At 30.6% G+C, this 24,909-nt stretch overlaps 1 protein-coding gene across 4 annotated transcripts; it reads right to left on the reverse strand.

Annotated features, from left to right (window-relative positions):
* Window positions 1-1,008: 1,008 nt before the first annotated feature.
* LOC128395083 (probable serine/threonine-protein kinase DDB_G0282963) lies at window positions 1,009-17,762 on the reverse strand. Of its 4 annotated transcripts, none has more exons than XM_053355477.1 (6): window positions 17,443-17,762; window positions 16,533-16,846; window positions 9,477-11,410; window positions 6,213-9,315; window positions 4,292-5,946; window positions 1,009-2,694 (listed from the first exon to the last, which is right to left on the reverse strand). In XM_053355477.1, exons 3-6 carry the CDS (start codon window positions 10,455-10,457, stop codon window positions 2,476-2,478), a joined length of 5,958 nt encoding a protein of 1,985 aa, XP_053211452.1. In that variant the 5' UTR covers window positions 10,458-11,410; window positions 16,533-16,846; window positions 17,443-17,762; the 3' UTR covers window positions 1,009-2,475. The 4 variants fall into 4 exon arrangements, with proteins under 4 accessions (XP_053211452.1, XP_053211453.1, XP_053211454.1 ...); XM_053355478.1 differs by lacking the exon at window positions 17,443-17,762 and adding an exon at window positions 17,092-17,351; XM_053355479.1 differs by lacking the exon at window positions 17,443-17,762 and having other exon boundaries at window positions 9,477-11,407; window positions 16,533-17,076.
* Between the last annotated feature and the right edge of the window lie 7,147 nt (window positions 17,763-24,909).

Raw genomic sequence — 24,909 nt, forward strand, 5'->3', positions numbered from 1 at the left:
AATCTGAATACTATATGTACATGAGATCTGAAGGGAAACACTTCAATTTAAGGGAACATTCAAACATTATCATGTTCCTAGTATGAGTTTTATGGTAATGACGATAGTGAAAATATGATGATAACGAGAGAGAGAGAGAGAGTTCTATAAGAGAATCTAATAAAAAAAATTAGACGTGAGCAAAAAGGAAGCAAGAAAAAAGGTAAAAAGATGAGGAAGAATCTTTTTTTCATCAATTCATTGGTCATCCTCAGTTTCTCACTTACAAAAATCATTGAGAAAGTTTCATCTAGGGAGCATAGGAACTACTTTGAGGTTCCATTTACAAGTTTCCAATATTGATATTAAAGTATTACGAACTCTCTCTCTCTTCTTCCTTTCTTATCATCTTCCTCCTTTTTTTCGCCATCTTCATGATAATTCACAGTTTCCTATAATGCAATTTATTCCTTGAGTCTTTTTTTATATTCTCACTCTGATATTTTTTGTATTTCTTTATTTCTATATATCCAATGTCTTTTGGTTCCAATGGTCCGCTTCATTTCATCCTCATCTCCATCATCTTATCTAATGCACATTCTCCATCTTCGATGCAAACCCAACCTTTACCATTTTGTTATTTTTTTATTCTCTTTTTTATCATATTACTTTTCTCTCTCTCTCTCTCTCCATTCATTATTGAAAGGAATGATTTTTCTCTTTCTCCATCCTCATCATCATCTTCTCCTCTTTTTTTTGTTCTTCATCAGATCAAGTTGTTTGCATTTGTTTTGCTTTTTTGCGTTTATCATCATTCCCCATTGACAATGTTAATATATTTTCACTGTTACTATGATATTTTGTTTTTTTATTGCTCATCCTCATCAATATCACCTTCATCACTTCACATCCTTATCTATAATGAATACGATTGATGTAATAATAATGCATATATGAAATTTCATCATATTAACAATTGTTATTGATTAACTTTTCCATTCAGTTTGGTAATGAAATAAATGGAGAAAATGATTCAATTTTTTAATGAGACAATTGAAATGCTTTTATTTTGATTTTGGGTATAAAAACAATCTTGATTTTTGCTAGTTCTGTCGAAACACACCAGAGACAGAGAAAGAGAGAGAGAGAGAGAGAAAATGACAGGAAAAGGAAATGATGATGAGATAGAATAAGAAAAGGAAAAAAGAAAGAGAAATGATAAAAAATATGAAAGAGATGATAAATGTCGGTGTGATTCCAATAACAAGAAGGCACCAAAGTTACAGTGTTATGTATAATATTGTACAACATCTCCTTTCCTTCTTGGATTGGAACCAGATTACAAGATTAAGATTAAGATTAGAGAGAGAGAGAGAGAGAGAGAGAGAGAGAGAGAAAGGGTTTTGACAGTGACATTTGTTGTTGTTTTTCTTTATCAATTAAGAATTATTTTCTGTTTTAAATAAGGAAACGGAAAAGGAAACAGAGGAAATAGATTTTGTTTTGTTTCATCTCAAAAAAGGGAATGATAAAGTTACTAAGTTATCAGATATATAGTTAAATATATAATTGGTTTGATGGAAAATGAAATGTTCGGGAAAAGAGGATCAGATGATTACAGGTAATGGATTAAAATTGAGGATTTGAAGAGGATCAGGAACAGAAAAAGTTGTTTGATTGTTAGTTAATTGTTGTAGTTCTTGTGAAACAAAAAACAAAAAAAAAGATTTTATAATCAATAAGAAAGACGTTGAGTTGTAATCATCACCTTAATTCACCTTAGAAGTTTTTTTTTAAATTTCTTTTCATTCATAAGAATTTGTTTGTTTGTTTTTCTTTTTTTGGATCAATTTAATTAATTTTGCATTTTTTTCGAATTTTCTCCTTTTCGAATTAATTTGCTTTAATTAGTTGTAATTAGAATCTCCCAACAAATTTAATAAATTGTTTCGTTTTTTTGTTTGTTTTCTTTTTTAATTGTTTATAGTTGTAATTCTTTATCACCTTAGAGAGAAATTTTCACCTTTAAATTTCTTCGTTGTAGTTTTGAGTTTTTTGTGTTTCGAGTTTCGTAAAAAAATAGTAGCTCTTTTTTTGTAGAATTTTTCTTTTTTCTTTTCTATGTGAATTCGCACGTCTTTTTTTTTCGCCAATTTTTTCGTTTTTTGTTTCATTTTTAGCGCCTTTTTAATCAAACAACTTTTCCATCAATAATTTCTTTTTGATTGGAATAATTTAGAATAATAATAATCATCATCATGATCATTATCATGATAGTTTTTTGTATGTGTATATATAGTTGTGTGTGTGTGTGTGTGTGTGTGTGTTTATGTGTATGTATTTATGTGTGTGTGTGTGTGTGTATGTGTGAGTGTTTGTGTGTGTGTGTAAGTGTATGTACCAAGCAATGTAATAACTTGTAGGGATGGGGATGCGGTGGTTACTTAAATTGTTTTGTTTCCATCAGTGTTTTCGTTTGATTGTTTGTCTGTGTCATCAATTTGCTTCCTTTAATTTGGCCTGAAGCGATGCAACCTCCAACCTTACCAGTTGTAGATAATTTTTTAAATTAATTAATTCATTTCCACGTTGAGATAATTTATCTTTGGTTATTGCATGAGCTTTTCTCTCACGCTCTAGATCATTTCGCAGGCATTTAATTGAACTTCGAGCAGTTTCAAGGTTTACCTGTTCATCGATTGCATCACCATGTTTCTTTAAATAGCAAAATAAGAAGAAGAAAAAAACCAAAACAAAACAAAACAAATCACAAAATTGAAATAAAAACAAATTCAATCAATTAGTTAATCATCATCATCATCATTAATATTATTACTTCGCGATTCTCCCAATCAAAGAAACAAATACAATCCACTTATCATCATAATCGTTATTTACTCATTGATAAAATAGTTTGTGTACATAATGTAAAATAGAAAAGGTTATAAATCGTAATATTGCTTATCGAAAATAAGAACAAAAAAAAACTAGAGAATAGAACAAAAAATAAATCCAATCACCCGGTAAACATTAATTCTACCACCATGATAACTTTACTCTCTCTCTCTCTCACTCACTCACCTTTGATACTTTACATCTTTGTCTTATGTTTACCTTTCAATCGGTGGGTTTCCAAGGATATTAACCATTTATTGACATTTAACAACATTAGAACCAATTAATTAACCAACTTATTTAGTTTTACTATTTTTTTTAACTTATATACTATATGGATTTACATTAGTTGATTATAGTAATTGAACAAGAACTGAATCATTTTGGTTAACAATTGCAAATCAAACTGATTGTTATGTAACCAATTGGAAAAAAAAAGTTTCTTATTATTGATATTGGAATAGAAAAATAAATTCTAAGGTGAAAATTGTCTAGAGAAAATGATAATGTTTAACATTATGGATTTAATAGTGATTAAAGATTATTAAAAATTAAATATATATCCGGGGATATAAGTCAGAATGAGAGAGAGAGAGAGAATCGATAAAGTGACAAAATTTTTCTCTCTGTAAATAATAACAAGAGCTCGAGGCAAGATGTTGCGAGTCGAAACTTTTTATTATTATTATCATCACTATCGAACGTGTGTTTTTTTCCTCTGCCACACTCGAATGTACATCTAAGAACAAAGTTCACACAGAGAAAGAGAGAGAGAGAGAAAAGTTGACCTCGTGTCAATGGTCATTTTTTTTACCTCAGCACAACAAATGAAGAAACAGACAAAAGACAACAAACTTTTTGACCATTGTGTCCATAGGAACTACTATTATTATTGTTATTAGTTTTAGCTTATTATTATAATCATTATATTATTAGAACCGGATTTTCAAGAGACACTTTCCAATTATTTTTTTTTTTCTGTTATTTTTCAACTGTAATTTTTTTACTATTATCATTTTATAGCATTTAAGCTGGACACTGACCAGAGGAAAGACAGAGGATTAAACTTGCCACGGGGAAAATACGATAAATAATGTTTTTAATCTTCTATTCAATTCAAAAATCCAAATGGCGGTAGTATTATTTTTCTATCGAACTTGAATTTTACTAAATAACTGATATAATACAAGAGAAAAGGAAAAAATCTATTCTAATATTTGATAACTTTTCGAAATTTTCACCCAATCAAATCGATTCTTCTTCTCATTTGCCCAAGCGAAATTTCAATTACTTAATCAACTATATTAGGATGCAAATGAAGATGAAAGTGATTGCATTTGAATGAGAATTGAGAGAATCATGAATGAATAAAATGATGATCAATTATCGTATAATAATTAATAGTAAATATACTTACATTAACATCTATTTGATTAATTAGGTTATCGGGTGAACTTGAGGTTTCATATGATGCTGTTGGTGGACTTGATGGTGACATTGGTTTAATTGCATTACTATTTGAATGAATATTATCTAGATTTCTTGTATTTTTGGTGGCATTATCATTAACTGTAGCTGTAGCATTTGTAGTATTGTTATTATTATTAGAAGAGGTATTATTGTTGATTGATGATTTACTAATTGGTGAGGATAAATCAGTTGCTTCAGAATCGTTGAAATTATTTAAACCAAATAAATTGGCTCCAGTTAAACTAATCAATTCTTCTGGGCTTGTTTTATGCTCTTTAATTAGATGCATTTGTAATGATAAACAATCTGAACAAATTTGTCCACACATTACACACATTCGATTGAGATCATGTCCACTGAGAAATGCACTTGCCGTTAATTCAGCGTTATTATTATTAATTTGAGGGAAATTTAATGAAGAACCATTGTTATTACCAGAGGTTCGAATGGGTATTAAATCACTATGATCATTGGCCATATGAGTTTTAAGCCATTTAATTGATTTGAAACGACGCTCACAAAGTTTACAAACTTCAGTATAATGACTGAAGTAACGATTACCTGTATCACTTGGATCGATTCCGCCAGAATTTTCTGTATCTGATGTTAAATTGGACGAAAAATCCATGACAACTTCCATACTACTCGAACCTTGATGACCATCATCACCACCACCGGCACCGGCACCGGTATTACCTCCTCTTTTACCTGTTGTATTTTCCATTCCTCGTAAGGCTAAAAGTGCATTTGTTGATTGACCAATTTGATGAGATCCTAATGGTGGTGATGAAGATGATTTATTTTGTAAAGTGTTTGGTGGTAAATTTGCTGAGCCTAATCCACTTCCTCCTGGTGTAAGTAAACCCATTCCTCCGGTTGATGTTAATGATAATAATCCACCTCTATTTGAATCTTTCATTCCACTTGGTGTATCCTCACCAATTCCATGGGTATTTTGCTTATGAACTTTAAGGAAATATTTTGAACACAATTCTTTCTGACAAATATCACAAGTAACTCCACCGATTGTTGATGTAAACGCTGCTTCGGCTGGATGCTCATCGATATCAATTTGATGCATTTTCTTCATATGAGTTTTCATGAAATACTTATTACATAGCTCTTTGTTACAGATGTTACAATAGTTTCGACAATTTCCCGATGATGAAGATGACCTTAAACCACTTGGACTATTACCGATTCCAGAGTTACCACATTTAACCGACATTAAACCTTCAATATTCAATTGACGGCCAGTTAATGCAAACGCTGCCGCTGCTGCAGCAACAACTTGATTTACATTATTATTGTTATTCTCATTTACTGATGAACAATTTTGCGGTGATTCTGGTGATTTATTTTCAATATCACGATAATTGGATGAACAGTTAATTGTTGACGATGAAGAACCAGTTCGATTAAATAGATTGACTGAATTACTATTGTTATTATTATTACGAATACCATGGATATTGATTCGATGTGCTCGAAGTGACGATTTACTTTGAAAATTTTTACCACAAATTTCACAAATTAACTCAAATTCTGAATTAATTGTCATTCCTATTCCATTACCAGGTAAGTTTGTACTGTTATTATTACCTGCGAATAAATTTCGATAAAAAATAAACACAATTAATGATCAACACTCATAATAATCGACAGTATAAGTTGATCATTTTTTTTTCGAAAAAAAAATCGAAAAGAAAGAGAAACGATCAGTAATAACTCTCGTGGCCATTGCACTGAAACTCTCGATTTTTGTTTCAAGTTCAGTTCTTTACAATCTATAGATGGATATTTACTATGATATTATCTTGATAATAACATTCTAATAAGGTAATGAGATAATTAATCATTATTCTTACCTTGATTTGTTGTATTAACCACACTCAATGTTACTTGTGATCCTTGTTTAAGTGGAGGTGTTGTTGATGGTGAAACTGAAAATGCCCTCAGGTTATCACCAGTAGGTGTTGTTGGTGTAATGGTTACATGAGATGATGTGAACATAATATCAGTGGATGGATTTAAAGGTGAATTGAGATGATGATGATGATGTTGATTTGAATTGTCATCACCATCTGATCGAGGTGACATTGTATTATCTTCTGGACAAGACATTGATTGACGTTCCGAATAACTGAAATCTCGAACTATTCGAGATCCTTTTTCACTGCCACCATCTCCCTCACCCTCGACTCCCTCCCTTCTTCCTCTTCCTTCACCAATCATTCCATGATCATCATCACCACCACCCTTACTTTCACCCTTAAGATGACCCGAAGTGGTTGACCCACAATTAGATGCAGTGTCCATAGTACCAATTCCGTGTTTATTTGCCTTATGAGTTTTAAGAAAGTATTTATTACAAAACTCCTTCTTACAAATCTCACAAAATGCATCGGCGTTTATAACACCCATCTCTCGGAGTTTTTCCGGTGTAAAGATTATATTTTCACCCGCTGGTATATTAATCGGTCGACCAAGGAATGCAAATGATTCCGCTTGAAGTGAGGCCATCATTGCTTGCCACTGATCACGGGTCCATGAAGGTGAACCTTGATGAGGAATTGAATGGATTATCATTCGGTGGGCTTGAAGTGCCATTGGATTATCAAGATCAATCCTACACAGGTCACAATAGGTTTCACAGTTATTACCGTTATTATTATCGTTACTATTTGTAGCATTTGGTAAACATGATGGTGACATTGTTGTTGATGGTGAAGATGAAGGTGATGAGTTAACGGAAGATGATTGCATTGATGGAATCACTTGTTTTGATGATGATAATTTATCTCCATCATTTGAGACTAGATTATTATTTCCTGTGGTTGAAGTTGTTGTTGTTGTTGTTGTTGTCATTGTCGTGGTTGTTGTTAAATTGGATGTTGACATTTTGGTTGATTCTGAATGACTATTATTATTGTTGATTGTGTGTTTACTTGTCAATGAGATGGACTGATGGTGATGATGATGATGATCTAAAGATGATGGTGAAAGTTGTGGTGAACCTGAAGGTATCTTTGTTGAGACTAGACTAATGGCTTCAGTTAAACCATTGGAATCACCTTCCTGATCAGATGAATCTGAAGGTGAAACTGAGCGATTTGAAATGTGACGATCAAGAGACGATGAACCAGCAGCTAATGCAAGTCCAGTTAAATTGGCTAGCGAAGTTACTGAATGATCATTGGAACCACCATGAAATCCAGGTCCGGTTAACATTAATGGATTATTATTGTTATTACCTGAGATTGATGATGTTGATGAGGAAGATGAACAATGAATATTATGAATCTTAGATCGGTGTTTCTTGAGGAAATACTTGTTACAGAATTGTTTCTGACAAATATCACAATAAGATTCCATGTTAATCATTCCCACCGCTCTTGATGCAAGGGCAACAACCGTTGCTGAGTCAATATTGGGTGTACCTGAAGCAGAATTGGGTCCACTTCCGCCATTTCCACCGCCCACACCACCACCACCACCACCTCCTCCTCCACCTCCACCACCACCAATACCACAATCACCTCTATTTGAACCTGAAGATGCTTGTTGTAAAAGTTGCTGCATTTGCATTGCAGCAGCAGCTTGAGCTTGTGCTGAACCACCAGGAATACCACCGGCGGCTGATTGGAAATATGCTGCAGCCGCTGCGGTATTAAATGCTGCTGCCACTGCGGCTGCTTGAGCAGCTTGAGATCCTGATCCAGAAATAGCTGTTGTTGTTGGTGTTACTGTTGATGATCCTCCAGGTCCAGATGAATTTGGACTTGGATCTGAGGTGTAAATACCATGTTTATTGGCTTTATGAGTTTTCAGAAAATATTTATTACATAACTCCTTGTTACACAATTCACAATAAGCTTCCGGATTAAATATTTTCTGATGAACATGAGTAGGATTAATTGCAGTTAATCCGGCCAAACCAAGTCCATTGTGTATTGCACCACTGGTCAAGTTAACACCAGAACCATTTCCACCCACTAACGAACCATTATTAAGATTATTACCATTGTTACCGGTGGTCGAATTGTTTGAACAATTAGAACCATTAGAACCAGGTAATATATTAAATAAATAGGGAAACATTGCAATTGGCATTACATTTGATGAACTATTTGGATTATTATCTTTACCGTTATTATTATTATTATTATTATTTGTATTTGTATTATTTGAATTTTCATCACAATTCAATTGACCTGATTGGGATGTAGATGAATGGATAATTGGTAATTGAGAGGTTGTTGTGGTTGTAATTGTGGTTGTATTGGAAGATGATGATTGGTGATGATGACTATGATGATGATTACCTGTTAAAGGTGATGATGATGATGAGGGTATGGTGGGTATTGATTGTTGACCAGAAACACCATGAAGTTTATATGAGAGTAAAGTGGCAAAATCTTTGGCTGAACCTGAAGGAACTGAGGTAACTCCGGTTATCGATGTTGACATTGAACCGATTCCAGAGTTTTTATTATTATTTGTACCGGAAACTCCTGTTATCGTCATGGAGTGTTTAGAACTTGATTTATGATGAGATGTTGAGTGTTGATGATGAGATGAAGATGTACCATGATGATGATGATGATGTTGTTGTTGTTGTGAATGACTATGGTGGGAATGATGATCGTTGTTATTATTGTTTGTATTTCCTATTAGACTAGATGATGAATCAATGAATGATTTCTGACGACTTTTAGGTGACCCCAATGGACTATTACTACAACTATCGCCCAAACTACTGGCAACATCGGCATCTACCTCTCGATTCATTGATGATAATCGTGATCGACCTTGACCTCGAGAATCCTCGGTGAAAGGTCCATGTTTACTTGAGATACCATTTGGTGTTTTCTTGTATTGCTGATGATGATGCTGAGAATCAATTTGTTGCTGTTGTTGCTGCTGTTGTTGATGGTGTAGTAACTGTTGTTCTAATACCTTTTGCACATGCTGGAAACGGGAAACGGAAATGATGCCAATGTTATATAAGAACGAGATGCAATTGAGTCAAAATGGAAAAGAAGAGAAGAAAAAAAAATTTATTAGTAATCATCAAGTGTTTCCATATATCTCATGTTGATTATTGGGATTAATTGAGTTGATTAACTTACCTCTTCTTCAATGTGATCCTTTAATTGATCCTCATTGATAAAGGGACAACCACAGTGTGGACAAAGGAAATGAAATTTGGTTAATTGGCTGTAATTAAGAGCTGCTGCCGCTGCCGCTGCCGCTGCAACGGATAAGTCCATTTGACCGGGTTCTTCGTCGTCTTCGTCTCCCTCTACAGGTTCATCCATTCCCTCATCTTCCTCATCTTCTTCTCCATCATCTTGTTCAGCATCTTCTTCCGTTTCTTCATCACCTCCATCATCTTGACAATTATTTTTAACAAATCGCCTTTTTAAAACATTTGCTCGATTAATTGTTGATGATCCTCGCTGATTATGATGATGATGACCAATGGTCATTCCAATGATTGAAGATGAATTATCATCAACCATCATCATCATTGGCTCATTTTCTCTAGATTTATGGATAAAATCATTCTCATCTCTTGATAGATCATCTTCTTCATCTTCATCTGTAGCATTTTTTAATTGTCGAGATGATGATTTCTTTGTTAATCCGGTTGTGGTTCCATATTTAACTGGATTACTTTGTTTACGTCGTTTCTTTGTCCTGGGTTCATCTAATTCATAGAAACCACCCTGTGTATTACCAGAATGACCAGAAGCCTCTTCATCATCTCCAATCAGAGATGAAGATAATCTCTCATTATGATGATGACGAGATGATGATGATCGACGGTCAATTGATAAAGATAACTGGTCATCCTCATCTTCATCCATTTCATCAGAATCATGGTGAGTTTGAGTAGTAATTAAATCACCATTAACTGATTCATTTGAATTAGAATTTAATTTTTTACCTTTCTTTCCTTCGGTATTATTATTATCATCAATTGGTTCATTTTTAATCATTGGTGTTGGTGTTGGTGTTAATTGTGATGATGATTTAATATAATCATCAACATCTTCATCTTTCACTTGATCAATTGATTCACTTTTTTCAACTGGTAAGTTCATCATTATCGTTAAAGTTAATTATCGGCGGGTTGGTTACGGTAAAAATGGATTAACAATTTATCTTATATAATTAATTAAAATCACTAATCCAAAAAGGTTAAGTTAATCAAAATTTAAAAGGTAATCTCATCATCATATAATATAAACAAATTTGATTCTCAGGTAAATGATGAGGATAATTTTCCCATTTGATTGTTGAACAAAATTAAACAATTTCTATTGACAGATTGACTTTTGATTGTTGGTTTAATTGTTACTGTTTAATTGTTGTCCTTTTTGTTTGTTTGTTACTTAATCACTTTTACCAAGTTGACATTGAACTTAACTTTAATTGTGATGATGACGATGATGATTGTGATGATCAGGATTTTGATTAATTGATGATTATAATCAACGATTTAGTTTAATTGTTTGTATGTATTGGGTTGGGTTTTAACCTTTTTGATTATGTTTCTGGCGATAACACTGATTAAATTTGATTTTGATTAAATTGTTGAGACACACACACACTGATTATATTGTATGATAGGGTTTGTATACACATAGATTAGGAATTAAGAGACAATTAAATTGGGGGGAGAGAATAATTAACACTCGTGTATATAATTAAAACTGAATTCACAATTAAAATTGTTGATGATGATGTTGAGATCCGAATTCAAATGATGTTTGTTTGATTTGATTTCTTAATAATAATATAATTTTGATATTGTTGCTCCTTAATTGTTGTTGTTGTTTGATTAATTCTGCTTGGTAAAATTGGTTTGATGATAATGATGATGATGATGATGATTATATTCCGTTAATTGTTGTGTGTATATTGTAATAAAAAAAAACTTGATTTGATTAACTTGTAAGCTGCTACACTAAGGCCAAAGAAAACTAAATTATCACAATTAACTTCATATCTTTTAATTGGCCAAAGTATTTATATTGTTTATACACAGCACTTCCTGCTAAATTAATTAACATTGATTAACATTGGATGATAATTGTTGTTGTTGTTGTTTGATTGATTCATTTGTGTGTAAGGCCATGAGGTTTGGTCAGTTTGATGATGACGGTGATGGGTTTTCATTTGAATGTACATTATGGTCAAACGGTAAGATCACAATAAGTGGACAGTCCGAGTCGGAATTGAAAAATGAAATAAAGATTAAAATATAAAAAAAAAGTAAAAGATTTAAGTTAATTCAATGTGTTACCGTTTACATAGAGGAAAATGTGAATGAATATGAAGGTTGGAAAGGGAGGAGGAGGAGGAGGAGGGAGGATGATGATAAGAAGATGATAAAATGAGTGAGAAAGAGAGAGAGATATATATATTAAATATGGGACAGGTCGGCCTAGTCAGTTTGCGTGAGCTGTGGGTGAGACTGTAATAAAATGAGAAAGAAAGAGGAAAAAGAAAGAGAGACCATTCAACGGACCTTGGTCATATTTCTTTCTACTTTCACTGTCTAATTTTTCATCATCTTTATCTTCCCTCTCTTTTATCATTCATCTTCTTTCGTTCTCCCTTATTCTCTCTCTCTCTTTTTAAAAGCGGCCTTGTGGGGTTCGGTTCACTCTCGTGTTGGTAGGTCAACGAATGGACATGAATAACACTCCGTTACATTGGTAATAACTCGAGTGGCCTTTAAAATTACTTTTTGCCAGAAGCTCGACAAGAGAGAGAGAGAGAGAGAGAGAGAGAGAGAGAGATGAGGATGATAAGGGAGAAAGGCTATTAAATCTTAGGTTGAATAAGAATATGGTCTAGGAGAAAGAGAAAAAGAGAGACTAAACCCCCCTAAGGCATGGACATTGGCACGAGCCATCAGGCCAGACCAGGTCATGCCACGAGTTACTCTCTTCTCTCTCTTTTCTCTCGCTTGGACTTAGCAAAAGCTGCTAATAGTATAAAGAGAGAGAGAGAGAGATGATAAAGGATACACAAGGAAGAAACAAATATCATCAATACAATAATTCAAATGCTGTAAAATTGTTGGACTTAAATTCAAAAATGACCAAAGGTCCTTTTCCCTCTTTCTCTCTTATAATAAATGGGCAAATAAATATTAAAAAAAAATAGAGGAAAAGGAAACACACAACAAATGCTTTTTTCTCTCTCCGTAGGATTTACTGTTTATCACTTCGGAATTCTAACAGACGTGTTAATATGATTTAAAGTGTAAAATACAGAAAAGAGAGAGAGAGAGAGAAAAAATTCTTCTATTCTTTTTGATTGGAAAATATATAAATAAAAAAATTCTATCGAATAATAGAAAAAAAAGGTGGAGCTTAAAAATGGATATAAATAAAAAAGGAGGAGGTTTAAAATTTGATAAAATATAAGAGGAGAAAGAGAAACAAGTAAGATAGGATTTTGAAATGATGAAGGTGGAGAAATGAAAAAGTTGAACCAGTTCTCAGCCTTTTCCAGGTTCTATCATGCAATTCGATGGGTTTGGTTTAAAATGATAACAACACACAACAACAACATCTCATGTTGTTCATATATATATTAGATTGAGAGAGAGAGAAAGAGAGAGTTTAAAGTTAAAAGTAGGAGGTGGGATAATATCATGATAAGATGATATTATAGAGGGTGGAAAGTGGGTTGAAATGATTTGAGAAATAAAAAAATTTTTGAGTGTCTTACCATTTTTGAAGAGATGCTTGGAGTGGAGAGATGGCCCATTGCATACCCCTCTTCATGCAGCCATTTTTAACTTTACTCTCAGCAACTCATGGTTACAGACACTCAAACTTGAGAGGGAGTCGAGTGAGAAACTCTCTCTCTCTCTCTCTCCTGGGTGGGAGATGATGATGATGATGAAGGTGGTGGTGGCGGTGGTTGGAGGATAAAGAAAGAGAGAGAGAAAGAGAATCATGTTTTTTTTTCTCCACTCTCTTTCTCTCTTTCTCTCTTACTTACTCAGTCTCTCTTTCTTTTTGCTACCTCTCTCTCTCTCTCTTTCATTGTAAAAGAAACAAAAAAACTATGGCCAATTACATGGGGATAGAAATATAATTCAACCCCTATCTTCTCTTACTTTTTCTCTTTCTTCTCTTTCTTTTGTCAACATTTTTCGATCAAGAAAGAGGAAGAGAGTGAGTGAGAGAGAGAGAAAGAGAGAGTTATGAGCAGACTCATATGAACTCCAATCAATAAAATTTATTCTGATAACATGATGAATAAAAAGGAGGAGCTTTTCAATGAGATGCGCTGGTAGAAAAACCAGAAAGAGAAAGAGATGAAGAAAGAAGAGAAAGAGATTTATCTTCCTTTTTTCTCTCTTTCTTTCATCTTTTACCTCTTTTTAGGTTCTTTTTTCGAATTTTGTCCAAATTTTCAATCTTCGAATAATCCAGTTAATTCGACCTTCGATTCTACTAACACCATCTATCGAGCAATTGCTTTTCTATTATCTGCTGGACAATTTTTCGAAATGTTGTCAATCAACTGGTTCGAAACTAATAATAATATGATATTCTCGAGATTTTTTATTCGAAAATCGAATAGAAATAAAAAGTTTCTTTTAAATCGAACCTCGAGACAAAAAGTTCTCAGAATTCAGGTTAAGGTTAATATTAAGATTCGCAATTGAACATTTGATCATTTAGAATTTAAGTTATTAGAGTTGATTGATTTTCGTCATTTTTATCAATAGTAATTGAAACAATTTCTCAATTAATGATTATCTAAATTTTATATTAAATGATTTTAATTGTGTTGATCAGTTGATCATCTAAACAGTTAAACTCATTTTCAATTAACTTGTTATCATGTTGATTGATTATCATGATGATTAACAAACAGGTAGAAGATTAATCCGGATTTCTAAGGAAATTGTTATCATCAGGTTAATTGATTTGGTAAACAATTAACATGAGATTTAACTAGAAAATTACAATCAAACTTTTCAATCTTATTAATCAGTCTCTTCCTTGTTATAATAATTAAAATCTTACAAATTTCCCTCAGGCTACATTCATATTCATGAATGAGATGAAATTAAGAAATATAATATAAACATAATTAACTATCAATAAGTATTAAGAAACATTCAAATCTAATCACAATCAACTAATTGTCACAATAATAATAATTGAAACTTTACATTGAATAGAAAGCGCCATCTAATGATCAGGCTTCTAATTGAATGAAATAACTAAATCAAGAAAAAGATCAATGAACAATCAATTTAAATCTGTAAACAATCAGTCAAATTAACTACAATCAGTAAATTGTCATTACACTTGAGAGGAATAATTTAGTTTCTAATATCCTGGGATTAGAAAAAGTTAACAATCTTATTCTCAATTTCTAATTGTCAACAATTAGAATAAAATTTTTCCATTTAATTGAAGGTAAAAGAAGAAATTAACAGACAATTAAATGTTCACACTCAATCTTAGATTAATTACAGAGCAATTAAATTTAAATTGCATTCGAAAATCGAGAAATTAAACCACGTGACTCTCTTAAATTAGCCCATAGATGGCGTTGGAAGATTGCAGAGTAAAAACTAATTAATGAATTAAGTAAATTAATTAGTTGATTATTATTACGTGTGATTAATGAAATTGGATAATAAAGGAAAGATCATATTCCAAGAGATAAAGAAAAAAGTTAAACTAATCCGCATCTCGGTTAATCTAATCTTGAGATTGAGAAAAAGTAAATGAAAATGTTAACAGAAAAGTTGAAAAAAAAGTTTCTCTTTTTTGTCTTGATCGGTATCGAGAAGCAAAACTGGAAAAAGTTACATAGACTTTGAGTAAACATGGAAAATTATGTCAATATTTATGACCATAGTTTGCCTGGCCGATCGTAGTAATCTAATTATCATCATCTGTCTAATCAACAATCAGCGAGAGAAAAAGTAAACAATCAAAGGTAATCAAATGAGATTCAACGTGAAGATTATGAAAAAAACAAACCAACTAAACTATAAATTGTAACCTGAAAAACTATCAACACAGGTAAGAAAAGTTTTATCATTTGACTGAAAAAAGTAAACAGAAAGTAAAAGTTTATCACCATCAACAAATCAACATCAATATCTATGATTGTTTACAAGGTGAAAGTAAAAGTTTGAAACAATCAACAAGAAACTAAATCAGATACTGATTGATAATAATAATTTTTTTTTATTACATTCATCAGATTTAATGTCGATTAACAATTAACACTGTAAAATATACGTAAATACATACATATATAAAGCACCTCGTGGGTGTAGGAAAATCAACAATTAGATTATTCAATTGAAAAATCAATGAGAAATCAAGAAAATCCAAATCAATCAAATGCTCTTCAAATGCTTTTTCATTTTGTATTTTTTTTTGATAAAACATTTTTACTATTCACATTGAATAATCTCTGATAATTTACTAATTACAATTAAAACTAATAACAATATAATACTAATTACCACTAATTAATTACCTTAGTAATTAATTTTTCCCCTGACAACTAAGTCTCTCTCTGTCTCTGTCTCTCTCTCTCGGTTTTCCTATTGACTTTCCATTGCAAGTTTGATTTAGATAAGAAAACAAAAAATGGAAACAACAAACAAGCAAAAATCTAAACGTTATCTGATAATTTCAATACTAATTGTTAATAATTAATTGTAATAATTATTATTGTTACTGATGATGATAATAATTAAACATGATAAAGTTCAACATCTCAACGATAATCAATGAATCAAAAAGTTTTCAATACATTTCATATCCAATGGAAAGTGATACTTTTGTTACAAACTCAAGTTTTGTTTTTTTCTCAAGTGGTTTTAACTTTCTCATCCAGGTAATTGTTGTTTTACCTTTCTTTTTGTTTTCAATTTAAAAGATAATTAAGATAATTAAGATGATGATGATGATGATGGTTATGATTCACATCCTCATCATGTTTATTATCATGATTATCTGATCAATTGATGGTGAGATTGAAACGAATCCGAAATGAATCAGATTTAAGGAGAAACAGGAAAATTGGGAATTGTAATGTTGTTAATTTCTTAATTGTTGTTATATAACAATTAGTTTGGTGATTATATTGTTTAATAATGGAAATTAATTACTTACATGCTTTGGTATTAGTTTATTTAAAATTTATCGCAACAATTAATCGTTGTCACTGTTTTAATTGGCACAATTTAAGTTCAGTGTTAATCCAATTGTGGTTTTGATTCACTTTTTTGTTTTGTTTTGTTTTGTATTGAATTGAAAACGTGTTGATGATTAACTTAATTTAATAGTCCAGATTGTTGAATAAATTAGTTTAATTTTTTAATTGTTGTTGGTTAATTTCCTTGATTGGGTTTGTTTGTCACTTTGTTGTTGATTTAAAACCAAATCAAATTAAACTTGTGTTGTGAAAACTGTCAACATTTAGATTCCTGTATTTGGGAAGACACAGAAAAAAAAAATTAACAATCAAGGTTGAGCGATTAGCTGATTTGGTTAATTAAATTGATTAAATATTGATGGTTATTGGTTAATTAGCAATCAAATACTTGTAATCAAATCAAATGGAAAGACAATTAACTGATAATTAATAAGTTTAATTTGATTTTACACTTTGTTTCAACACAATGATTGTTGTTGTTATTGTTACTCTTACAGTCGTTGACTTAATACTCACACATTGATTGAGAAGGAGAGAGAGAGAGAGAGAGATATGGATGAGAGGGAGCTGATTAGTGAGTAGGTAAGGGAGAGGGAGACAGGAAATCGTTGACGAGGTAGATTAAATGAGCGACCAATTAATTAACTAATCGTTAAAACAATTTGAATTAAAGCAATATTAAAATGTAATCAATTAAAGGTGAGAAATAAAAAGTTATCATATTCAATTGTGAGATGAACATAATTATCATTTGTTAATTGTTATCATTTTTTGATTGGAAGAAAAAAAAATTTATCATATGATATATTTGATTTGTAGATTAGATTGTTATTGATTGTTGATGATGATGATTAAATGATTAATTACCATTTATATTGATAGTTTAACCTTAAATGGTAATTATTATTATCGGAAGTTTAAATGTTCACTTAAAAAAAAAGACGAAAAGATTTCGAGTGAAATTTGATGAGAAGAACAAAAAAGTTATATAATAACAGAAACGATATTATAATGATACCGGATGATGATGATGACGATATAACGGGATGAAAATGATGATGATGATGATGATGATGATCTGCGGGTTTTTGTAGATTTAAATTGTTACTGTTTAATTTGTTAATTGTTGTTGTCAATGTGTATGTGTGTGTTAATACGGGTTAACGATTAAAGCCTAGCAAGTTATTAGACTTCAATTAAATTTGATTCAAGTGGAGTTGTAATGAGTGAGAGAGAGGGAGAGAGAGAGAGATGGAGGGAGATGATGATGTAAGGCAAAAGTGGGAGGGTTAGGGAAAAGGGAGTGATGAAGGAGCTCTTAAAATATTAATTTGCTGTTGCTCCGACCAAATTTAATTAGAAACTTTTTCCCCCTTTTCTTGATATTATTACCTCACTCAATCTTAAACAGGCAAAGGAAGATGATGATGATGATGATGATGATGATGATCCGGATGATGATAAATTTACACCGATCCCTAGCTCCCTCTATTGAGTTATTATTGTGATGATGATGATCATCATCATGAAGACAAAGATGATGCAAAAAAAAAAGTTCATTTCAATGAATAAACTCAGTTTCAAGTGAGCATTTTTTTCATCTCTCTCTCTCCCTTTTGGTAATATTTTATTCATAATTTTTTTTACCTGAATCATGAACTTATAGGTTCACATGTAATTCATTATTTTTTTTGTTTCATTCATAAAAAAAATTTGAATTGATTTGTAAAAATTTATTATTATGAATGTTTGATTAGTTGAAATGTTAAAAATATTAAATTACAACATGGAAACTTTCAAATATCAATCAGATTATTATGTTTGATTACCTTGTCAATTATTATGATTATCATACAAAAAAAAAGTTTGTAAACTAAACAGTTAGAAAATTATTATTATTAATCACAATTAACAATTTGAATTAAATGTCACTCACTTGTAATATATTCCGACAATTAGAAAACAAAATTAGTTAATCATCTTTAGTTAATCTTAGTTATATACTGATAAAAAGGAAAAACTAACTTTATTATTAATATTTAGCTTTTTCCGACTTTTAATCTGATTAATTGTGATTCTTAATCAACAAAGTGAATTAAAGATAAATGAACATAATTAATAAATGAGTTAAAATTGTAAATATCCATTTATTGTCGTTCGATAACCAATAATTAACAAGAGAAATCACTTAATTGTTGATCATGTTGACACCATAATCAAGGTTTCTCACTTAACTTTTAGCCTGATTAACGATGATGATACTGATTAAATGTATATATCATTTAAGCAATTAGACTAATATGACTTTAATTAATTAGTTAATTATTAGTTGTTTTCAGTTTTTTCCAATATCAACAAAAACCTAAACAAAAATTGCTAAACTCAATCATAATGATGATAATATATTTTCAATACAATAATTAACTATTAATACTAATCATTAATACCCTCTGATAAAAATGTAATATATTTATTAATTATAATTAACGGTGACAATCGGCAATTTATTTCACAATTAAACAATAATCATCATTAAACCTAATCGTAATTGCTAATAATTTAGTTTTACTTTTTTGTTTATCAACAATTAACTTAAGAAATGTGTGCAATCTGAATGACGTTTAATCAAATGTATATTATAAGGTGTTTCCTTTAACCAATCTAACTTTTAATTGTCATTAACAATGAAAAAATCAATTAAATAATAAAAACAATGTATTACAATTGATTAATAGCAATTTTAATCGGTAACAATTAATCAAAAACTCCAAGTACTCATTTGATTGATATCACTTGATCACTATTGATAATATTGGTTCAGTGACTTTAAAATGTTAATAAATATTTCAATCGTATCAATTGTCTTGCTTGATTAGTTAATCAATTAGTTAATTTTGTGGTGAAAATGTTATCTGAATTAAGTTGAAATCGTTGGCAATTAAGTTTTTAAAAGTTTTCCTTTATCAAATTGTTCAAATTTGATTTCGATATTAGTTATTGATTATAAGTAAAGTGCTTGAGAATATGAAAAGATTGAGATTTATTTTGATCAGCTGTTAATCTGTTGAATAATTGATTAATATATTGTTTGATTGGAAATCAATTTGATCAATAATAGTAATCAACTTTGTAATTAATTGTTGAAACAAAGTTTTCAAACGTTAATCAAAACGTTTAATTGTAGTGATCATTAGTGTTGAGTTTTAATTAAAAAATGATCGTACTAATTATTTACAGTGAAAAATAAACAATACAATCAGTTAATTGTATCTCCGGCAATTGTCGTAATCAAATAAAACTTTTTTTTTCTTCATTATTTGATGAGATTTTTTTTCACCAGCATTGTTAAACTCTGCAGGACATGATGATGATGAGGATGATTTTTTTTTCTTCTCATCATCATCAGTTGGTTAATTGCATTCAATTGATTCCCTTAACCCTTTTTTCCTCATCTCATTCAAACCTTTAGGCAAATTCAGAGATGCGGATGATGATGATGATGACGATGAGTGGAGAGATTATAAAAAAGGATGAGGATAAAAAAACTGGCCAAATGTTGAATTGATAATTATTTTGATTGATAATCATCACTCCGCATCCCTTTGGTATCTCTCATTATGCTCTCTCTCTCTCTCTCTCTCTCTCTCTCTCTCTCATCTCAATCTTGGTAAAAAAAATTGTCAAGGAATTAAATTGACAAATATGAGAGAGAACGGGAGAGAAAATTTCACAATTGAATTTGATGATGAGGAAAATTCATCTTTTCTTTCATCTTCAACCCTTTTTTCATCATCCTTTTCCTCTTCATCCTAATCATCATCATGATTTTAAAATGAGATTGAGAGAGATGCAAAAAATTAATTGATTCAAATATGAACGGAGAGGGTTTTGGATAACGTGTCAGAAAGTTCAGGATTAACATGAAAAATAGAAAGACATTTATGATGACGGGGATGAGATAAAATTGTCGCAAAAAACTGAACTTTCAGAATACAAAAAAAGTTTCATCTGATTGCCTCGAAGTCATGTCACCACAATTTCAATGTAAACGTGCATCAATTTGCCAGTTTTTTTACTCTTTCATCATTTACATCATTTTCATCTCTCTCTCTCTCTCTCTCTCTCTCTCTCTTCATCATTTTTCTCTATTGTCTCTGATTCGGCAAAACTTGTAACATTACTGTCAAACTTTTTCTTCTTTCATTTTCATCTTTTTCACGTAAATGAGATACTTTTTTATCTTCTGATTCTCATCATCCCAATTCATATATTTCTCTTTCTTTTCTTCTTACTTTTTTTTGTGTCCCTTTTTTTCATCATTCTCATCAACATCATCATCATACAGAATGATAATTAAAAGTTTTCATCAAATTACTAATTGCATGTAATTTGGGAAGATAATTCTGAATTCGGGAATCCATTTTGAATAACTTTCCTTTTTTTATGCTCTCTTTTCATTATATTGCTTCAAGGAGGAGATAAACTTTTTGTTTCCCTCTCTCTCTCTCACTAACTCACAAACTTACTCTGATTCTCTCTCATTCAACCTTCATCCTCATCATTCCATAATCTCCCATACCCTGGATTCTCCCCTCTACTCTCTCACTAATTTTTTTCTATTTATCGAAAAGTCTTCTTTTCGTTCTTTGTTTTCTCTCCTCTCTCTCTCTCTCTCTCTTCGTACACTTTGGTTTCGTATGAAAGTGAGAATGAGACGATGATGAAAAGATGATAACGGGAGATTTCTAATTCTCACTCTATTTTATAGGCTTCTCAAATTTCCAGTGAGAAAAAGAAAAAATTTTTCACTATAAATGAGGATTATCATGAAAAAAAAGAATAGGATAGAAACAGTTACATCATCAGAGAGTGAAAGTTGTTGTTTTGTTGCGAATTCGATGAAAAAAGAAAGAGAAGAGAGTAAAAGAAGAAAGAACGATGAAGATAAAGATGATAAATGAAAAGAGAAAAAGGGAGAAGTAGAAGAGAGAGAGAGAGAGAGAGAGAGAGAGAGAGAGAGAGAGAGAAACTTTGCTGATAAAATTGTAATTAGAAAAAGAGTTTAGATCGTAAATTAACGATTCGCTTGCAGGTTCATTCCAATTGATGAAACAAAATTGAGAGTTCTGAATATCCACCCTGAAGAAGAGGAAGAAGAAAAAAAACTCAGAATTCTAATATATAAATTAAGCCATTTTTTCCATGATAATATATTAATCTATTAGATATTACCTGACAATTAGATTCCAATGGAATTCAATTGTCAATTAATTACAATCAACATGATATCTTGGTACATTATCATTAAGTTCTGAGAACTTTTGTTTTTTAAGAAATATTTCCATTCTAATATTACATTATCATGATGGAAATAAAAATTGCTGATAATAATAAATCAGCTCATCTAATAGATGAATTTTTTTTCACTCTCTTTTTCATCCTTTAGTGTTTTTTTTTTCTATCATCTTTTTCCCTCCCTCAAACTGAAACTTCTTCATCATCATCGTCATCATCAGCATCATCTTCTCATGTTTGATTACATTATTTTCTGGATGAAAAAGTTTCACCATGAGAGTAGATGAAGAATCGATCGTATTATTTTATATATTAGGTTCAAGTAGTTGGTTGTTTTTATGCAAAAAAGTTTCTAATTATTAAGCCTTGATAATTAATTTGAGAGTCATTACTGCAAATACATGGTTCCATAACTTTCCACCCCCTCTAACCTTTTTCACTCCTCTTCCACTCTCTCTCTCTCTCTATCTATTCCTCTCCCTCGTCTTCCTCATTTTTTTAATCTTCCCTCTCACTCTTTTGTCTTCCTCCTCTCACTCACTCTCTCTTACAGTCTTCTGCCCCCTTTCCACTCTCTCTCTCTCTCACTTGAAATTATACAACAATTAGAGGGGAAGATGAAATGATGAGGAGGATGAGGATGATTTGGAGGTGATGCTGGATTAATGAAGATAAAAAATGTTACCTTTTTTTGTTATGAAAATTTTTTCTCATTTGTATCTCTCATCTTAACATCATCTCTTTTTCCCCTTTAATACTTTACCTTTGGATGAACCTTTGACTTTACAAGGTGATCAGAGATGATTTTGATTATAACACTTATAATGAAATTGAGGAAAATCTTTAATCATCTCAATTATCCGGATCAAGGAATTGGCTGGAGGTGGATGGTGAGGATTAATGATAATAAAACTGTTCTCTGTTTCTTTCTCAATCATTAAGGAGAGATGAATGTTTACTTTGGATTACCAATTTGCTATTCTGATAGAATAATATTAAAATGATGATTTTCATGTTTAATTGTTGGATTAATTATCGGAAAAGGAAATGATAATAATCAATATGAAAAATGAAAAACTGAAGCAACATTTGCTTACAATATAATAGTAATTAAATATTATCTGGTGTTTGTACCCTGACTTTTTTTTTAAAACCATTATGATGGTTGATGATGATTAAGATGATTATGATTACTGTATGATGATCAGTGTGTAAGATGAGAGGCCTGATGATGATGATGATGAGGGAGTATTAAAAAAAGAGCGACTGAGAGAGATGAAAGATGATAAATAATTGAGAAAGATGAAAAATCAGCTCGATAAAAGTAACTAGAGTTTCTTTTCTCATCTTCTCCCTTTCCTCTTCCCTGAGCATCTTCATCATCATCCACACTCTCTCTCTCTCTCTCTCCGTTAGAGATTATGAATGGTTACTGATTACAGGTAATTAAGGGGATTAATTAAAAAAAATTAAGTTTTCAGGATGAAAGAACTAATTTTAAGATAAATTACTGAAACTCCTGAATTTCCGTATTCAATTTACAGTTAACTTAATTCACCAATATCTGAACTAATGATTGACTTTAAACCATATTTGCTGATTAAAAACAGTTAATCATTTTGTTTTTTTTGCCCAACACTATTTGTAAATATGTCAACAATTAACAATTGAGTTCTGTTGATGATGATGACTAATTAATTAATAATTAACAAAGTTACTCTTTCAGAAAAGATGAAAAATAATGAGTAGAAAAAAAGTTTGTAGTAACTTTTTTTTTCATTTTCTCATTCCTAATCATCATTAGTTTTTGTCATTTAGATTTTACGATGTAACAATTATAATTAATTAATCACAATTAACTTTCATCCAGGTGATTTGTTAATTGTAACAATTTGTTATTTAAACTGTAATTAATTTAATATTTACCTTTCATTAGATACAAATAACACTCTGTGTATCTGGTGATCAATTTGTTTTCAATGAGAAATATTGATTTTAAATTAAATTGTTTACTAACTATTGGAAACTAATTATTGGAAACTTATTCAGCCATCATATTAGTTTATTATTATTAATTATATAATCATGATGATGATGAAAAAAATAATAATAATAATCAACAAAATGATAATCATGTTTCAATAAACTGTCAACTTATTGTTACTCTGATTAACATTCATTGAGTGATTAACTTTTTTTTTTTAATTCAGTTACACTTTTTTTCACTTTTTTTATCATCATCATCCTTAAGGATTAGTGATTGCAACTGATTAAGTTTACATTGTTACAGTAATGATTAAGTTAATCATCATTTGTGTGATTAACTATGAAAAGTTGTATTAATCAAATGAGGAAAAAAAAACTTTTCTGTTTCCTATTCAGTTGATTTTCAGTCTCTCATTACAATTGGAAAATTTTTGATTGTTGTTAGTTTTCAGTGGTAATTGTAAATTGATATTGTTAACTGATTAGTGGGATTTAATTGTGTTCAAAAAACTGATTGATTTAAATCAATTTGATCATTTTCACCTGTTGTTGCAGTTTTTTTTTTCTTGATACTTGATTTTTTTTTCTCTCGCGATATTTACAACAATCAATTGATTGTTGTGAGTTTTTCATTTGCTTTTCTAGGTTAACAATTGTTTCAGCAATTTAATTTAGACTAGTGGATTTGATTAGGATTGCAAATTTTCATTGTGCTACAAATATTACAACAATTAACTTACAATTACTGTTATGTATTATATCAAATTATAACACTGACATTGTGATTAATTGTTTAATTTCAATTAACTTTGTACTTTAATGATTGAGAATGAGAAAAGTGTAGTATCTTTGATTATCAAATTTCTCGAGTTGATAATTAATCACTAGTTAAGAAATTAGAATATAAAAAAAAGTTTATTATGGAAAACAAACTTTTCCATTAATTAAACAATTTAATTTTATATTAGTCAAAAGAAAGAGAGAGAGATGAATTAGATGGAACAATTAACCAACCATTAATGTTAATTACAATTAGAAATACATAATTATCAC

Source organism: Panonychus citri, unplaced genomic scaffold (genome assembly GCF_014898815.1).
Source record: "Panonychus citri isolate SS breed McGregor unplaced genomic scaffold, ASM1489881v1 Contig00141, whole genome shotgun sequence".
Lineage (NCBI taxonomy): Eukaryota > Metazoa > Arthropoda > Arachnida > Trombidiformes > Tetranychidae > Panonychus > Panonychus citri.